At 44.1% G+C, this 15,812-nt stretch overlaps 1 protein-coding gene across 1 annotated transcript in view; it reads left to right on the top strand.

Annotated features, from left to right (window-relative positions):
* Window positions 1-2,990: 2,990 nt before the first annotated feature.
* The window catches only part of LOC103922776 (hepatoma-derived growth factor-related protein 3), an 18,691-nt gene continuing 5,869 nt past the window's right edge, over window positions 2,991-15,812 (top strand). Inside the window, exons 1-5 of the mRNA XM_009330978.1 lie at window positions 2,991-3,065; window positions 5,583-5,659; window positions 8,973-9,111; window positions 10,433-10,591; window positions 12,192-12,338. Coding sequence (XP_009329253.1) covers window positions 2,991-3,065; window positions 5,583-5,659; window positions 8,973-9,111; window positions 10,433-10,591; window positions 12,192-12,338 — 597 coding nt within the window. The remainder of the gene's footprint in view (window positions 3,066-5,582; window positions 5,660-8,972; window positions 9,112-10,432; window positions 10,592-12,191; window positions 12,339-15,812) is intronic.

Consider the following 15,812-nt stretch of genomic DNA (forward strand, 5'->3'; position numbering starts at 1 on the left):
TGCTTCATATATCATATAGTCCTGATAAATGAGAGAAAAATTCTGCGCTCTCCAATCAGCTTTAGTTGGATTGCTGTTCAATTTAAGTACTACAGAATTTGAGTCACAGTTTTTAGCTTGGAGGAGGTTGGATTTTTTTTTCTTTCCTTTTTCTTTTTTTACATTTTAGGATCCTCTGGGAAAAAAAAAATTAATATTTTACATTTTATAGAACAGTATTTTAAATAATGATTTAGAAAAGATACTGCCATACTGCTGACTCCCAGTAGCATTAGCTATTAAAAAGCATGTTAAATCCATCTGAATAAAAATGTTGTAGAAAAGCAAAATATCCTATTTTAATAATGGATTTTGAAGAGTATTGCTTTTATCCATCTAGAGTTTTGCTAATAAGCTAAATGCAAAAGATCAAGCTGCTTGCATGTGTTGGGCAATAATAAGCAACTTGAACCACTTTCCAGCAAAAATACTATAGGCCTTTGCTCAACTGCTGTGCAGTGACTCCAGGGATTTCAGTGGGAGATACTGATCTCTGCAATGCTTCTGTGTGCTTTTGCCAATCAAAGGCATTTACAGTACGTCAAAACAATCAGTGATTACTGCTCTGCAGTTTTAATTCCCTCTTTTTGCAAAATAAAAGGACTTGTTCTTGTGCTTTCAGTGCCCACATAAGCATCTCTATGCTGAAGTAAAGCTTTCTTGTCTGTGCATGTGGACCTGGTAGGTATTTTTGCACAATGCCTTTTTTTGCAGTCTAAAATTCTGTTGGAACATAATGGAACAGGGTCTGGCCCGAAAGCCACCCTGACAGCCTGGAATTCCTGCTTCTGAACAGCAGCTTATCCACAGCACAGACATTTTGTGATAGCCGTACAACATGACACCTGCTGTCCCTCCAAGTGGAAGGAGAGGCATCTGGGATGCCCGTCTGCCTTGATGGGCAGAACTGCCCTTCTTGACTGCTGCAACAACATAAACCTCCACAGAAAGCTGCTTTACACAGACAAGCAGAGAGACAAAGCTTGCCGTTTTCTCTGTCTGTTGGAGAGACATGTTTCCCATTTTGCAGGGAATGTAGAGCTCTGCGGAGCAGAACACCCAGGAGGGGGTGCAGCTTCCTCTGGTTCTGCACCAGCCCTCCCAGGGAGCTCCTCCGCCTGTCTGGAATATGCCACGTTTTCCCACAGGCAGGCGGGGGGATGATTTGTGCTTCTGGGAGCCACTGTTGTTCTCGGAGGGCAGCTCTGCACTGTCCTCCTCGCAGGGCTGCGGCTTTGCAGCTCTAGTCCAACCCACTCAGCCAGTGCCTCTCTCCCCAAGGTCCCTAACCTCATGGCAACTGGGAAGAAGGTGTTTGCAGTATGAGTACTGCCGAACCCAGCCTGGGAGAAACAGTTGGAAATACTACCTGAGAAGCCAGCAATTACTCAGCACCACTGAGAGCAAAATACTCAGGCTGCGTATACATCCCAGCCTGTAAACTACAATGTAAGGAGACAGATTTCTTGCTTGCACACGGGTAGTCCCTAGCAACACCATTTGATAAAGCCCTGCTCTGGTTTGAGAGGTCCAGGCTGAATTTTCTGTTCAGTGTTCCTGACCCTAGAAGCCTGGCATTTGTTTACCAAAAAAAAAGCACAGTTACGTCTTTAAAGCTCTGCTGCTTGGTTGGCAAACAAATGGTGGGAAGTGCAGCTCTGCTGAGGTTGTGCAAAAAGAAAGCAATTGTTATTCATTAAGCAGATGACAGCAACGGGAGCAAAGGGGATAAAAGTCGAAATCTGAAACCACCTGCTTTAATTTTAGCCATAATTGAAGCGGCTGCCCATGATGTTGCTGATGCATGCATCAGATTTGCATGCCATGCACTGCTTTCACTGATTTCTGTGGCAGCAAGCTCCAGCCCACTGCCTGCTCTGGTTCAGGAGGGGATGAATCTCCTGTTTGATTGCAGGTTATAACGGGCACTTTAGAATCTGTTTGTTTCCTTCCAGGAGCAAATGCAATCGCGGTCTGGCTCTCTGATAGACAGATGCTTTAGTCATTACTGAGGTTTCTGTGACTACAACACTGTGTCCTAGTGTGGGTGCACTTATCTCTTTTGTTCCTGGTTTGAAGCAGTGATGCTTTTCTCGCTCTTGTCCTCACGCGCTCGGTCTCTTTCTCTCCCTCCCTCTCTCTCTGTCTTTGATCTTGCTGATATGGGGAAAAATATCAGACCCAAATCTTCAGCATATTTAACCAAAACATCTTGTAGGACGGGAATAAATTGTGGCTGAGTGCAGCATTAGGGGGCTGCAGTATGGTTGCTTGTACTGCGTGCTTTCTGTTACTACAAAACAGCAGCAATCGTCAAGGAGGGCTGGGGTTGTTCTGCAGCTAAATAAGCACTTAGGGGCTCAGCATTCACAGAGGGCTAAGGTGGTTTTGCTGGGAATGGGTGGACTGTGCAAAGCTCTCCTCTCACGGTCTCTAGTGCAGGGATTCGCGTGAAACAGGTAAAAAGGGAAGAGATCTTTCCTAATGGCAGAGACGGTCTCCTCCTTCACTAAATCCCCTGGAGTTTTTGCCACGGAGTTAAATGGCCATAAGATAGCACTGTCACTTCATATTCAAGCTCATTACAGTACTAGCGAGAGAAGCCTGAGAGTTGGGGAGGGGAGCTCACAGCAAAATTGGTGAAGGCAGGAAAAGTCTTGACCTCAGCTGCACAGTGAAATGTTGGAGCGGGAGCATTAACGGTCTATCCTTGAGCTGTTTAGTGCAGATTTATACTGCATGTGTTTGTATGTGTATGCCAACTTTCAAAAGCTATGAAAAGCTTTTTTATGGTTTCCTGTGATGATACATAGTCAGAGAGGATACTCGGATGAATAAAGAAATATGCCACGAAATGGGGAGCAGGTGAGCTGCGTGACAGATGTGCGTGCTGTCCTTTGTCGATTTGGTGCTGCGCCTTAGCTAACAGTATAAAGTGCTGGGAATACGACATGAGGCTTAACTCCACTTGGGATGTTGCTCAGGAGAAGATCCTCACTGCTTTGGAGCGCGGCACGTTGTGTGATGTAAGATCCCCATTCCCTTCTGATCAGCGTTCCTTACTAAGCATGTCTTCATTCCTCCGCTTTACTGATCATTTACAGCTGTTTGCTTTATTTCATGAGAAATTCTTAAAGGGCTGAGATAGTAACTGGACTGCACTGTTCTGTAATGCAGCCCAGAGCTGGCGCCGCGTTTCAAGCAGCCAAATGAGATTCTCACTCAAGTCCCAGCAGACATTGTTCGTCTCAGTCGCGGGAGTCCACATTTTTCTGGGGTCTGGTATCTCTCTGGACATCTTCCTTGTCGTAATAAAGAGGAAGATGGCTATGGCATCCAGACAGTTGAGGTGTATTACCCCCGTACTTGGTAAAGTGCCAACATGGCCTTTTTTGGTCTGACACGTAGATACTTCCATCTTTAAGGAGGCATAAACTGTATTGCAGAGCGGGACGTATGATCTCCCTGACTTGCTATCAGTTTGTAAGGTGGGTTGCGGTGTTTTTCCCCTGCAGTCTTTTTATCACTGTTATAGTCTAATACCTGTATTTAAATAATGAATTAGTGAGCAAATAACATTGTGGGCACTTACTTAAAAACAAATAGAAAATAGTGAGTTCTGAAAAGATATCTTTGGCAGTCGTTCCTCTATGTATTCCTAATGATGAAGAGGAAGGACACTGAACAGCCTGTCATGTCGTTTCAGTTCCTTCTTATGCACAGCTGAGCTAAAAGTGAATGCATGCTTCCATCTTCCACCAGTGTGTCTCTTCCTTCTATGTGCATTTAAATAATAGATTCTCCTTTTATTTATCAATTCATCAGCTTTGTTAAGTAAAAGAAGTTGAGTAATTGCTGTGCCCGCAAGGCATGTGACACCTCTGACCATTACGGATTGTCTCCTGCAGACCATGCTGGGCAGTGAGTGCACGGTGGCACATGGCCCAGCGTGCCAGAGCCCCACCATCCACACCCCTGAGTCGTGCCGCAGAGAAGAGACAGGGAATGGTTTGGAAGTGCTCTTATATCCCCTGATTTTGGCATAGCTTCAGAGAATGCTCCACTTAGACCTAAAAGATAGGCATCCATTTCTTCTGCAGAAAGGAGTCCTGTGATGTTACAGCTCCACATGTGGCTCTGGTTTCTCTGTCCCCAACGGGTGTCCTTGCAGAAAGACCAAAAGGACTTGAATTCTTATAAAAGCTCACACTCCTTTGAGAGCTACGTAGCCAGCAGATGCTTTACAGTGAAAGAGAACATCCTTTGAAAACAATCTGGTGTTTATTAATCAACAAGAATTCAGTGTTTGGGGTCCTTCGGCAGGAAAAGAGAAGGAAAGCACATGTGGGCCTGGCCTCCTGAGTGAAAACATGCAGGTTCCATCCCCGTTCTCTGCTGAGGAGCAGATTTCGTATAGCATTGGTATGTCAGCACTTTGCTCTCAGTTCCAGTGACATTTGCCAGGATTCAATATGTTTATGTTGAGATTGAGTTGCCTAAGACCCAGGCAGCAAGCCATTCACCTGCTCTCTGGTGTTGCCCTATAGATACGTAGATTCGTTAGGCTCCCTCTTAGCCAGAGTTCTCTGGACACTTAATTTTAGACGCCCACATATGCTCAGAAGTGCCATTTCTGGGAAGGCAGGCACTTAGATCTTACTTAAAGCTGTGCTGTGTTTCTGGTTTATGTGGGTAGGCACCTGGACTCTGTTATTTCTGTCGCAGAGGACTGAAAAATTAGATATGGACAAGACTAAGCGATGGGCCTAACCTCCCGCCTCGCGACCAACACTCTCGCTCAGACATGGGAAGATGGGTTCTAGGCACTGCTCAGCCTGAGAGGTTTGTCCCAGTCCCGGCTATATCTCAGGAGAGCGCCCTCACCGTCCCTCCCTTAGCTGCTCTGCAGCTGTATCTTGAGAAATATGAGGCCAGGGATAGAATGTGAAAGACGAGACGGAGTACAGAGGGGAGTGGTGACCAAAATCAGTTATTAGGATGCTGCAGGGGAAGGAGAGTCCAAGGCCCTCCTCCCTGGTGTGCGTTATGCATTTTGCGCTGGGTACCACCATCACCACCAGAAAGCACCGATGGGAGATTGTCCGGTTTTCCGGCTGCAGAGCCTCAGAGATGCCATCTGTTCCCCATTTGTTGCAGAAGTTATTTAGGTGGCTGTGTGAGACAGACAGGATTACCCTCTGGGCTTCGGTGCCTTTGATGAGGCAGCATCTGAAGTTAACACTTAAATTAAGCAGACTTGATTGTATTGCCTTTGTGTATTATAATGCCCATGAAATCATTAAAACTTTTTGTCTGCTGTTTGGTCTTCTGTCATCTCCCTGTAGTGTTTCTGTCATATGCTGACTTTGTATGACCTGCCTGCCTGAAAAATAAGCAGCCGTCTTCCCTTCCCCACCCCAGAACACAGTGGGACCTCCCAGGGGTGCGGGATACCTGCCCTAGCACTTCCATGGCCTAGTAGGGATTCTTGGACGAGGGGCACCACATTTGGGAATAATCCTTTTTCCATTTCTGTCTCACAGATTGATGAACTCCCTGAAGGAGCCGTGAAGCCTCCAGCAAATAAATACCCCATCTTCTTTTTCGGGACTCATGAAACGTAAGTGAATGAACATGATCTTTTCCTTTGAAAATGTCTTCTTCCACTGCAGCTAACGTCATCTCCACTGATTTTATCGGAACAAATCCTGACTGAAGCCATTGGGAGCCTAGAGATAGGTCCTACGAACCCAACTCACTTGTATTAACACATGGAAGTGAAACCTGAAAGTAGGTGGGAACGCTGCTGCGTGGATGGTGTATCATGGTCTAAGCATAATTAATAACCAGTGCCTGTGTTTCCCTTCAGGAAAGTGTTGGCATAAATTTATTAAAGGGTCATCTGAACTCAGATGCAGGGGCAAAAATTTTTTACTTGGGTGTACATGGTAGCAGAGATCAGGCTGTTGTATGCGGACACGTTTGGGTTCATGTCCTGTGTGAGAACTCGCTTGGTAGCTTGTAAAATGAAAGGAAACAGACCCCCGAGTCTCACGCAGTCCTCACATAGCTTTAAAATTCATGCATTCCTGAGAGATTTGTGCTGGGGATATTGTAGGATGGAGCTCTCAGAAGTGATGGAAGAACTGAGCTGGCTGAGCTCATAGGAAAAGAAAGGAATCAGAACAGAAAGGGTAAGTTAGGTCTCGTAGTAATTCCTACAAAGTACAGAGTTTCAAAATTATAACGTACATGTCTCTGTTTTAAACTGTGCCTGAGGTAGTTAAAAAAAAAAATCACAGTTTCCATTTTGCATGAAATGTTTACATGTTAAAACTTTTCCTTCCCCACTTGCAGGGAACGTGTTCTCTAGAATTCCTTAAAAAATGGAAAAATGAAATTCTGATGACATTTTAAATTCAATTTTAGAGGTTTGAAGCTTTATTAAAAATTTGTTGTTTATTTTTGAATTTTGACATTATTCCAGAACATAATAAGCCCCATAGCTCATACGTCATGTTTTATTTTAAAAATCTTTAAAGGCAGTTTCTGCTTAATAAAGATCAAAATGGCCTCTCTTTAGTTAAAATGTTTCTTCCTATTGCTGTAATGAAACAACCTGATATTTTGATATATTGTGATTTACTACTACTGTCACAAAATAATCTAAAAAGAATAAAGTTCAAATAAACTTATGATGCTTTAAAATCAGAAACCAAAATGTAATTTTACTTTTTTTTATTGGAAACATTTTTCTTGAGAAACATTTTGAGAAAAAAACTCTGACCACTTCTATTCTGAAGTGAACAAATCCCAAACTGCTAATCTCTTTTGTTTTGGATTTTGTTAGCCCATGATCTGACCGTAACATCTGAAACAGGAAAACAGTTTGTAGTTACTACCTTAATAAGTTAAAAAGCATAACTGTTGAAAATGGACCGTAGATTGCAGCTCCTTAGTTTTATAGCAGAGCAGTGGAAACTGTTATACTCTCCCAGTGGCAACGAACTTATTTCAAGCAAAGATGTAGCCAATTTTTCAGTGTTTACTATACATAAAAGGCTGTAGAAACATTTCCATACCTTACTGTTGAGCTAAATTAAGGTAGCTCGTGGTAAGTTTCATACAGTTTTCCTTTGTTATTTGTGTTAGAACTGTTTGTATGTATTTCTGGCAACAAGGAGACATCTCCTAGTATTAGCAAAAGCATAGATAAAATAATTTATTCAGATCCCTTGCTCTACTGCAGCCTTTAATATTAACGAGACATCTGTTTCTTAGTTTGGAAATCACTGTTTGGCTTTCAGGTAGAAATGCATTCTTGGCTTTGTAATTATATAATTGAGATATTTCTCAAAGAGACAACTGAGTGTGGATACCATTCTGTCTCCTGTGTAGTTAAAAGGAAGCTCTTTCCCCACAGACTTGTCATCTGATGCCTTTAGCCACCAGTTGGCTCTGTACTGGCAAGCTTCTTGGCCAGTGGGATGATTTAGGTGAATGAAACTTTGCCCATTCTTAAATGCTGAGAAGAATCAGGGCATAAATCAGGCATGAATCTGAAATAATGTTTACAGCAAGGAAGAAATACAATCCTGTGATTAAGGTATTAGGCTGAGACTGAAGAGAGTTGGGTTTTCCTCTGTACTCTGCTATCGGTTTGAGTTTGACCTTGAGCAAATCTCTGTGCCTCAGAAGTCCATCTGCAAAAAACAGCAGCTTCCCAACCTCGTGGTGATGTTACGAGAATAAATGCATTGTAAATGGTGGAGCTCCAAGATCCCGTGGTAATGGAGACCACAGAGTTAACGTTAATTGCAAAGATCATCAGGAAAGTAGGGCAGTGATTACAGTGAAGGACACTGTGACTTGCTCAGCTCCGGTCATTGGTGACATAGAGTCTTCCATGTGGGAATGAATTTTTTTTTTTGCCTTCACTGTTTTTAATTTAACTTACAATTAACCACCCCAGTACCATGATGCAGAGCACAGTAAACACACTGGATATAGATACCCAATGAAAAGGAAATTATGCTTTCTTCAGTTTTATGTAAGAAGAATTTTACTGTAAAGTCTGTAGAAAAGCAGGATAAATCGCAGCTCCTCTATTTTTTTTATTATTTTTCCCTGCATTGTGCTGCCTGTGCCTGAAATTAGTTGGCCCAGCGCATAGCTGACTTATGCAGCAGCAGAGCACAAAATCCCTCCTTTGCTGCGCTGTCTAAAAAACAATTTGGCTACAAGCACCCTGTGTGTCTCATTGTTTCCTTGTATTACTCATCTGCCTATATTCACCCATTGTTTCTTGTCTTATATGAAATTATAAGATTTTTGGGAAAGAGAACGTTGTTATTGTGTTTGCACAGAGTCTAGCATGTAGGGGGCTTATTCCAAGAAAGAAGCACCCGGCTTACTGGCAGTGTAGATAATAATAAATGCCACTGCTTTTTCTGTCCAGCAGTACAAGGGGTAAGTTTTGGCTCATGGGTTCTAGGCACTCCTTACATGCTTTAACTTTTCACATGGTATTTTTAGGCCTTTCTGGATTTGTAACACATAGGATTGGAAGTTTGGTCCCTTGCTATCGCAGATAATTACGTCATACAATCCGTTTCATAAACTGTTCAAGTGCCAGTTCCCAGCAGTAGTTAATATAATAAATGAGACTCGTTTTAGTCATTTCTAGAGACACCCAGCATGATTTTGCAACATCAAACATCAGAATGGTGAGACAATCCACTAAATCAGACTCACAGCAGTAACTCAAAGCCAGTGTGTTAAACAAACAAACAAACAAACAAACAAAACTGAACAAGAAATGATGGAATGAGCAGAAGAATAGGGAAAACATTTGCACTGTTAATGTTTGTGGGGGTTTTTTTGAAGAGGAGGAATTTAAGTCTTTTTTGAATGTTACCTGTGTTAAAATGCAGTGCGTTCCTGGGGCCCAAAGACCTTTTCCCATATAAAGAATATAAAGATAAGTTTGGGAAGTCGAACAAGCGAAAAGGATTTAATGAAGGCCTGTGGGAAATAGAAAACAACCCTGGAGTAAAGTTTACTGGATATCAGGTAAATGACTTTCACTTCAGTTCCTCCTTATCTTTCTTGTTTTCTTCTTTGAAGACTTCTTGTCAATGTAAACATTGTACAAATGATGTGGAAAGTCCTGGTTTTGGTGGAGCTAGAAAGTTTCAGAGCTTTTGTAATTGTGTAATGTAAAGACAACTGTGGTCTTGCACTTTGTGACAAGTTGAACTTTAATTTGTCATATGACATGAACATACTGCAGAGCCCTTTGCTTTCTGTGATATTCTGGGGTGGTGAAGTGGAAAATTCTGCAGCAGATTTAGTTGAATTAAAAATGGAAGGTTTTATTTACTCTCGTATAAACATGAATAATTTCTGACTTCTTCTTTCTGTTGATTATTTTTATATCAGGTTCGGTGTATTTTACACAGACCTTAAGGTCACTGCACTTTTGATTTTTACATCAGTAATGTATAACACGTAGGACACCACTGCTAAAGTTGTGAGGGCTGAGAAGGTGGAGGTTTAAGCTGCTGTTACGAGATAGTAGCTGCTGTACAACAGCTCTCCCTGTTGGATGTCCAGAGCAAGAAGTCAGTGAAGCTGGAGGGGGAGAAGAGTAGTTGGTGGGCTGTATACAACCAAAGAACTTTTCTCATTAAAAAAACGTGGTCCTTTGAAGGCAGAAATCACCTCCAAAAGAAGGCAAACACCTATTACATTATTAGCAGAAAACCTTACAAACCAGGGATATGGACCACCTGCAGACAAGCTGCCGCCCCTCTCAGTTCCTGTTTCATATTTTCAGCCCTACAGATGTTTTGCAAACACTTGGGGATTTAAAAAAATCTAGTGAATAGTCTGTGGGAGATAGACTGTCAAAGAGCTCTCAGCCTTCTGGTCAGTGTTTGCTTTTTCCTGACACAGAGATCTTGCCCTTTGCAGGGGTTTGTAGCAGCCATCTTCTCTCCTGAATAAGCCTCTCCTGTTGCAGCCAAAGTCTAAACGTTTCCATAGTTTTGCCCAAAGCAGAACATGCCAGGTCTCTCCACTGAGCAACCCTTAGTTCTCCGGCAAACACATTTTTGTTATCGGATCTTCTGTTTCTATGTAAACCCTTCAGAACATGCTATCCCAGAATCTGCATCTGATAACTGCTTTCAAGTGATGACTGAGAAAATTGCCTTTGCAACCCTTTTTCGTGATAATTGCAAGAATAACCTGAGCTCTTCCTGACTATAGCAATTAAAGTGTAAGCTGTCTGTTACCAGTATTTCTGTCTTCAATACAGAACAAAAATTAAGTAATAGATTTTAGTGATATTTTTGTTGTTTATGTTATTGTTGATATTGTTATTTTAAAGGCAATTCAGCAACAGAGCTCATCAGAAACTGAAGGAGAAGGAGGAAATACAGCAGATGCCAGCAGTGAGGAGGAAGGTGATCGGGTAGAAGAGGATGGAAAAGGAAAAAGAAAGAATGAAAAAGCAGGCTCAAAACGGAAAAAATCCTACACTTCAAAGGTTATCTTCCGAGTTTCCCCATTGTTACCCATGTGCATTTGTAATTAGAATACCCTCCACCTCATGGCAATCTGTTCTTCAGCATTTTGATTCCGGTACCATAACGATGGTGTTCAAACAGGGAAAGGGAAGTGCTCTTGCTTTTGTAGGCAGCCTTGGTGAGACAAGGCAGTTGAAATACCCTGCCCTGTTCTAGTGCCCACACTTTGAGAAGGAGGTGAAAGTATGGGAAGGAGTTCAGAAGGGCTGGAAAGAAAATGCATGCAAAGATGGATTGGTAGGTTTGATCCTCTTAGATAGGTATTTCCCCATGAAGAGCAAAAAAGAGCCTGAGGAGCGTGCCTCCTGGGAGACAGGAGTTCAGGTTTGGTTCCTGTCTGGGAGAATTCAAGCTTCCCTCTCCTGCCTCCAGTGCGAGTGCCCCAGACGCCATGCTAAAAGATATGGTAGGGTCAGATGCGCTCAGCTGCTCCTGTTGCAGCTGAGCGTAAAATACTTCCATACAGGATACAGAATGGGAGGGAGGAAGAACTAATTCACTAAGCAGGGAGTAGGGCACTCAATTTGTAGATAAAAGACCTGCATTGTAGTGCCTGCCTGACCTGTTAATATCTAAGTAACAGTGAAGATGAGGAAGCTAAGAGTAAAGTGGCTCAGACTGCCTCGTAATGGCTGGTGAACGAAATCGCCTGCGTAGTGACAGCTTTGGGTTGAGATACACTTCTCACTTGTCACCTGGGTGAAAGGGAGCGACGTTATAGTCACTTCCTCCAGTTCTGTGTGTGCCTCCAGGTCTGTACTTTGCTTAAAAAATTGTGGAAAGTGTGGTACAGTCGTGTTCATTCACATTCATGTTATTCTTCTCGGAAAGTGAAAACTAAATGAAATGAAAAGAAGCAAGCAAACGATCTGATCCAGGCTCAATTTGGGAGAGAGCGGGAGTTTCTGCGGTTCATCCACTGAACAAAATGTATTAAGTAATTTCACCCCCTTTGTGTGTTTTACATTAGAAATTCAGGTCTGGTCTACCATCTTCTTTCCAGAAGACTCTGGGCAAACAGAGGATTAGGAAAATGGTGGCTTAATGCCACAATTTATCCTTTTGTACTGTAGAATTGCATAACATAAAGGGAGCAGAAAAGATGTATTGGTTCCACATGGCTTTAATGTTAATATATTAAAGCTGACAGCACTAAAAAAAGTATGGAAAGCAGCTCTGCTAATGTTATTCTCATTTTACATCTCTGTGTTTAATCAAAACTTTTGTCAAGCTGGCACCATCTGTTTCATTAACTAGCAAAACCTACAGGTGACCCAACACTAATACCCATCTCCTATTACTGTGTCTGTCTTACAGCCAGTTGTGCTGCCAACCTGTGTTGAACACAGAATTTCTCCTCCTGCTTCACTGATGGCAGTAACTCCAACTGCTTCACCTGAAAAACGCTTTTCACCCCACATATCCTCCCCAGTATTCACCTTGAACAGGGAACCACACGATCAGACGGCATTCCACACACATTTCAAAAGTGTCTTTCTATGACTGAAGCTCAGTTTTTACTTTTAACTTTTTTTAAATTTAAATTTTTCATCATTTTAGAAATCCTCCAAGCAGTCACGGAAATCTCCTGGAGATGAAGATGATAAGGACTGCAAAGAGGAAGAAAATAAGAGCAGCTCTGATGCTGGGGACGCAGGCAATGACACAAGAAACACTTCTTCAGATTTGCAGAAAACCAGTGAAGGGGTAATCTTCCGTTAATATAATTCACTTCCCATGCAGGTTGCTACTGGGGGATTTGGAGCTAGGGGTGAAAGCATTGCATTGCAGTGACCTGTGCATGCCACGTGCATCTTTTTATGTTGCGCTTCAGTGCTCAGAATGTGTCTAGAACAGAAACATGGGACTGGTCCCTGCCCTGGTACAAATTCTGCTCTAGAGAAACCACTGAATGAGAAAAGATATTATAAGCATTATTTTTGTTCCAACACTTGCGTGGATGTCAGCTGAGAGGAACTACTGAAAACCATGAGCTGGAATGATGCAAAATTGATGTGAGAGCAGAATCAGACTGTTTGTGTAATGCATTCTGGCTCACTGTTTAGTGGGAGCCTGCTTATCCTTTCACAGTTGTTTAAAATTTGTGCAGTCCCACTGACTTCTGTGGAGTTCATGAGGGTTCACGTGCACTTTACAGGCTCTGCATCCCGCGGGGTTTAGGGCAGATCCTGCCTGGGGTATGACCTTCCAAGGAGGGGACGTACAGTCTGCTCCAGAGCAGGTTCACGTGATCTCCTTGTATGTTTGTGTCAGCTGTGTGTTCGTATCAATTTTTTTTGTTGTGACCACAATAACAGAAAGGAAGGCTGCTGAGCAGGGGAATTGGCATGGGAATTGGTTAATTGTCAGCCACCTTTAACAACCATTACTGTTTCTGAGCCTTTGGAGCAGCACAAGCCTCCCTGCTCCTGCACTTACAGCTCCGGCTCAGAACCAGTTCTTGCGCAGTTCCCATGCCAAGGCTCTGCCACGTGGCCAGCAGCCGGGCTGGGCTGTCACAGGAGCTGCTGAGTGACACGAATCCCCAGGTGGGGGAGGAAGCCAGCCAGCACAGGCTCTCATCTGACACTGCCGAGGTGCCTTAGCACCCAGCTGCGTCCTCAGCCTCAACCCTTTCTCACAAAACAGAACCTCTGGGGAGCTGCTGTCGACTCCCGCTTAAAGACTCCCCCCAGAGCTCCCTTTCCCCTTGTCTCTCTCTGGTACGGTGTATGTGTTTTGTGGCTCTTCACCTTACAAAGACTTTGATATGTGGCTCGTGGGGTCAGGAAGATAATATCCCATAATACCCGCTCCCATTGACGCTGAACAAGCAGCTGGCTTGAGCCAGAGACTGACACAAGGAGACACGCCTTCCCAGCACCTCACCCACATAATTTGAGAGGCCAGGGCTGGTGAGCGTGGCGAGCGCGTAGTGCATGTGTTGCCCACGCTCTGGCTAGTGAACCCTGTGACACTTCCGTATCTTCAAATAGGTATTTGAGTTAGAAAACTGGCCATAAGGTCCATCTGAGGTGGCAAGAGGTTCAGGAGTGCAGTGACAGGAGGTATGTCTGTGAACTTTGGGCATGTTCTCCCTGTAAGGACCAAATGCTTACTGAGTTAGGTCAGTCGCAGATTAAGTGGCTAGAAAGTCACATAGGATGTTGGCTTTGTGGCTGGTGACATTCCTATGGCTCTTCCTTCTGTATGTGACATGCTTGTAACCGCTGGGAGGTGGAGTCCAGCATGCTCAAACATCATGGTGCTCTGCAGCGCTTCCAGGGTTGCAGATTATTTCAGCCCCCGTGCTGAAACATTGTCAACAGTCTCTGTGTCCTTCCTGCCAGCACCAACTCCACAGAAATACTGACAGTCAACATTGTCATACCCATGCGAGGAGTTGGCTCTGCTCTGACTTCTGCAACCCCAGCACTCGGGGGTGTGGGGGAGTGACCTCACACTTGAACGACCAGTCTTTAACTGAATCTGGGATGCTTTTCACATTACGGGAAAGGTGGAGTTTTAGTAGCATGTACTAAAGAGAGATGGAGAGACGGTTTTAAGGGCAGCTTGAGATAAAAGCACTGATAAGTTTGGAGAAATTCACATCCTGATCCAGATATTGCACCTTGGGCATTTCTGCCGCAGCAGCAGCATTTCACATGTAAATCCTCTTTTTAGATTTTGTCAGTAGTGCAGTTCTCTTTTAGGACCAGGAGGGGACACTCGTATCTCCTGGCATCCTCAAAGCCAGACCAGGTGTCTTTTTAGAAGGTATGCCTTGGTCGGACACAAGGCACTCAGGGAATGAGTAATCGGATCGGTTTTTTCCCTAAACAGCCGGTCACGCAGCGTGTGTCTAGATTGACCTCCTGGGGTACGGGGCCGACTGTCCTGCAGCCACGCCCTGCTGGACATCCAGACTGGGAGTCTGCCGGAGGGCGTTGAGCTCCTCCACCCCACTCACTTGGACTTCTCTTCTATAGAAAGGAAGGTCGAAAAAGGCCAACACGTACCTGCAGAGCTGGGATATGGTCCTCTTGTTCACACGCGTGAATTCAGAAGAATGTCTAGGTCTGCTAAAAGACACCATCATAGATGAGATTATGGTCTCTTTAAAATCATCTAGCTTGTGAGAAGAGCACTGGACCAACCACACGCAGTCGGAAGACGACGGGCTTCCTCCTCGCCAGTGTGCAGCACAGGAGCTGCACACCCACCGACCGCGTCGCCCTCCTGCCAGGCCGGCCAGGCTCGGGACGTTCGTCTGGCCATGAGATGGCGTCAAGAGCATACCGAAACGAACAGCGGGGTGCAACCCTGCGCCCTCCCCTCGAAGGGAGGGTGCTGAGGAAAGAGTTTGTTTCAAAATAACTTGTAGAAAGGTACCGTGAAGGCAAAGAGACAAGACAAACAAGAGTTCAGAGCCCTGATCTCAAGGATAGGCATGTTTCATTCCCCTGGTTTTGCAACCGTGACCGGCAGCTTAAAAGGTGCCTGGTAGCGGAGGCGGAGAAGGGCTGTGGAAGGGGGGTGGGCAGAAGGCCGCGGGCTCAGCTACCCTGTGTGTAGTGCTCCCTGCGGGCTGCGTCCTGGAGAGCCTTTGGCTCCTGTGCTCTGCGCCTCCTGGGTCTCTGGCCATGCAAGAGTTGCCTAAAGGACACAAGCAGCTTTTCTCTTAATAGTACTACTAATAATGAGGTAGTGATGGTGTTTTCTAACGCCTGGACTGCAGGCTGAAGACACATCTCCCCTCTTCAGACCAGAGGGAACCTGGCCTTTTAATCACACTCTTACCCTCAGCATTACGGGCATCTTCTTGAAGGGTTAACGGCTGAAGTCAAATGATTGCAGGAGCATCTTCACCTATATTTTTTAATGAAATTTCTAACCTCCGGGTGGTAGAGGAAAGCTTGAAAATGTGAAGTGATGGCTTCCTAAAGACTCAAAACCCAGAGCAAATAAAAGTACTTCCAAAGCTATGGTATTTTTTCAGCCAATTTCATACTGTTCAAGGGCTCAACTTGTGATAGTTTTTTTTTATACCTGGGGTTGACAAGGCTGCTTTCTTTTCATCTCCATCCCTTAGTTTCTCAACTATTCTTGAGGACTGCAGGCACTCTCAACAGAAGAGACATTAGCTTCCTCAGACTCAAGACACAGTTTATAATTGTGTCC

Source organism: Pygoscelis adeliae, unplaced genomic scaffold (assembly GCF_000699105.1).
Source record: "Pygoscelis adeliae isolate BGI_AS28 unplaced genomic scaffold, ASM69910v1 Scaffold318, whole genome shotgun sequence".
NCBI lineage: Eukaryota > Metazoa > Chordata > Aves > Sphenisciformes > Spheniscidae > Pygoscelis > Pygoscelis adeliae.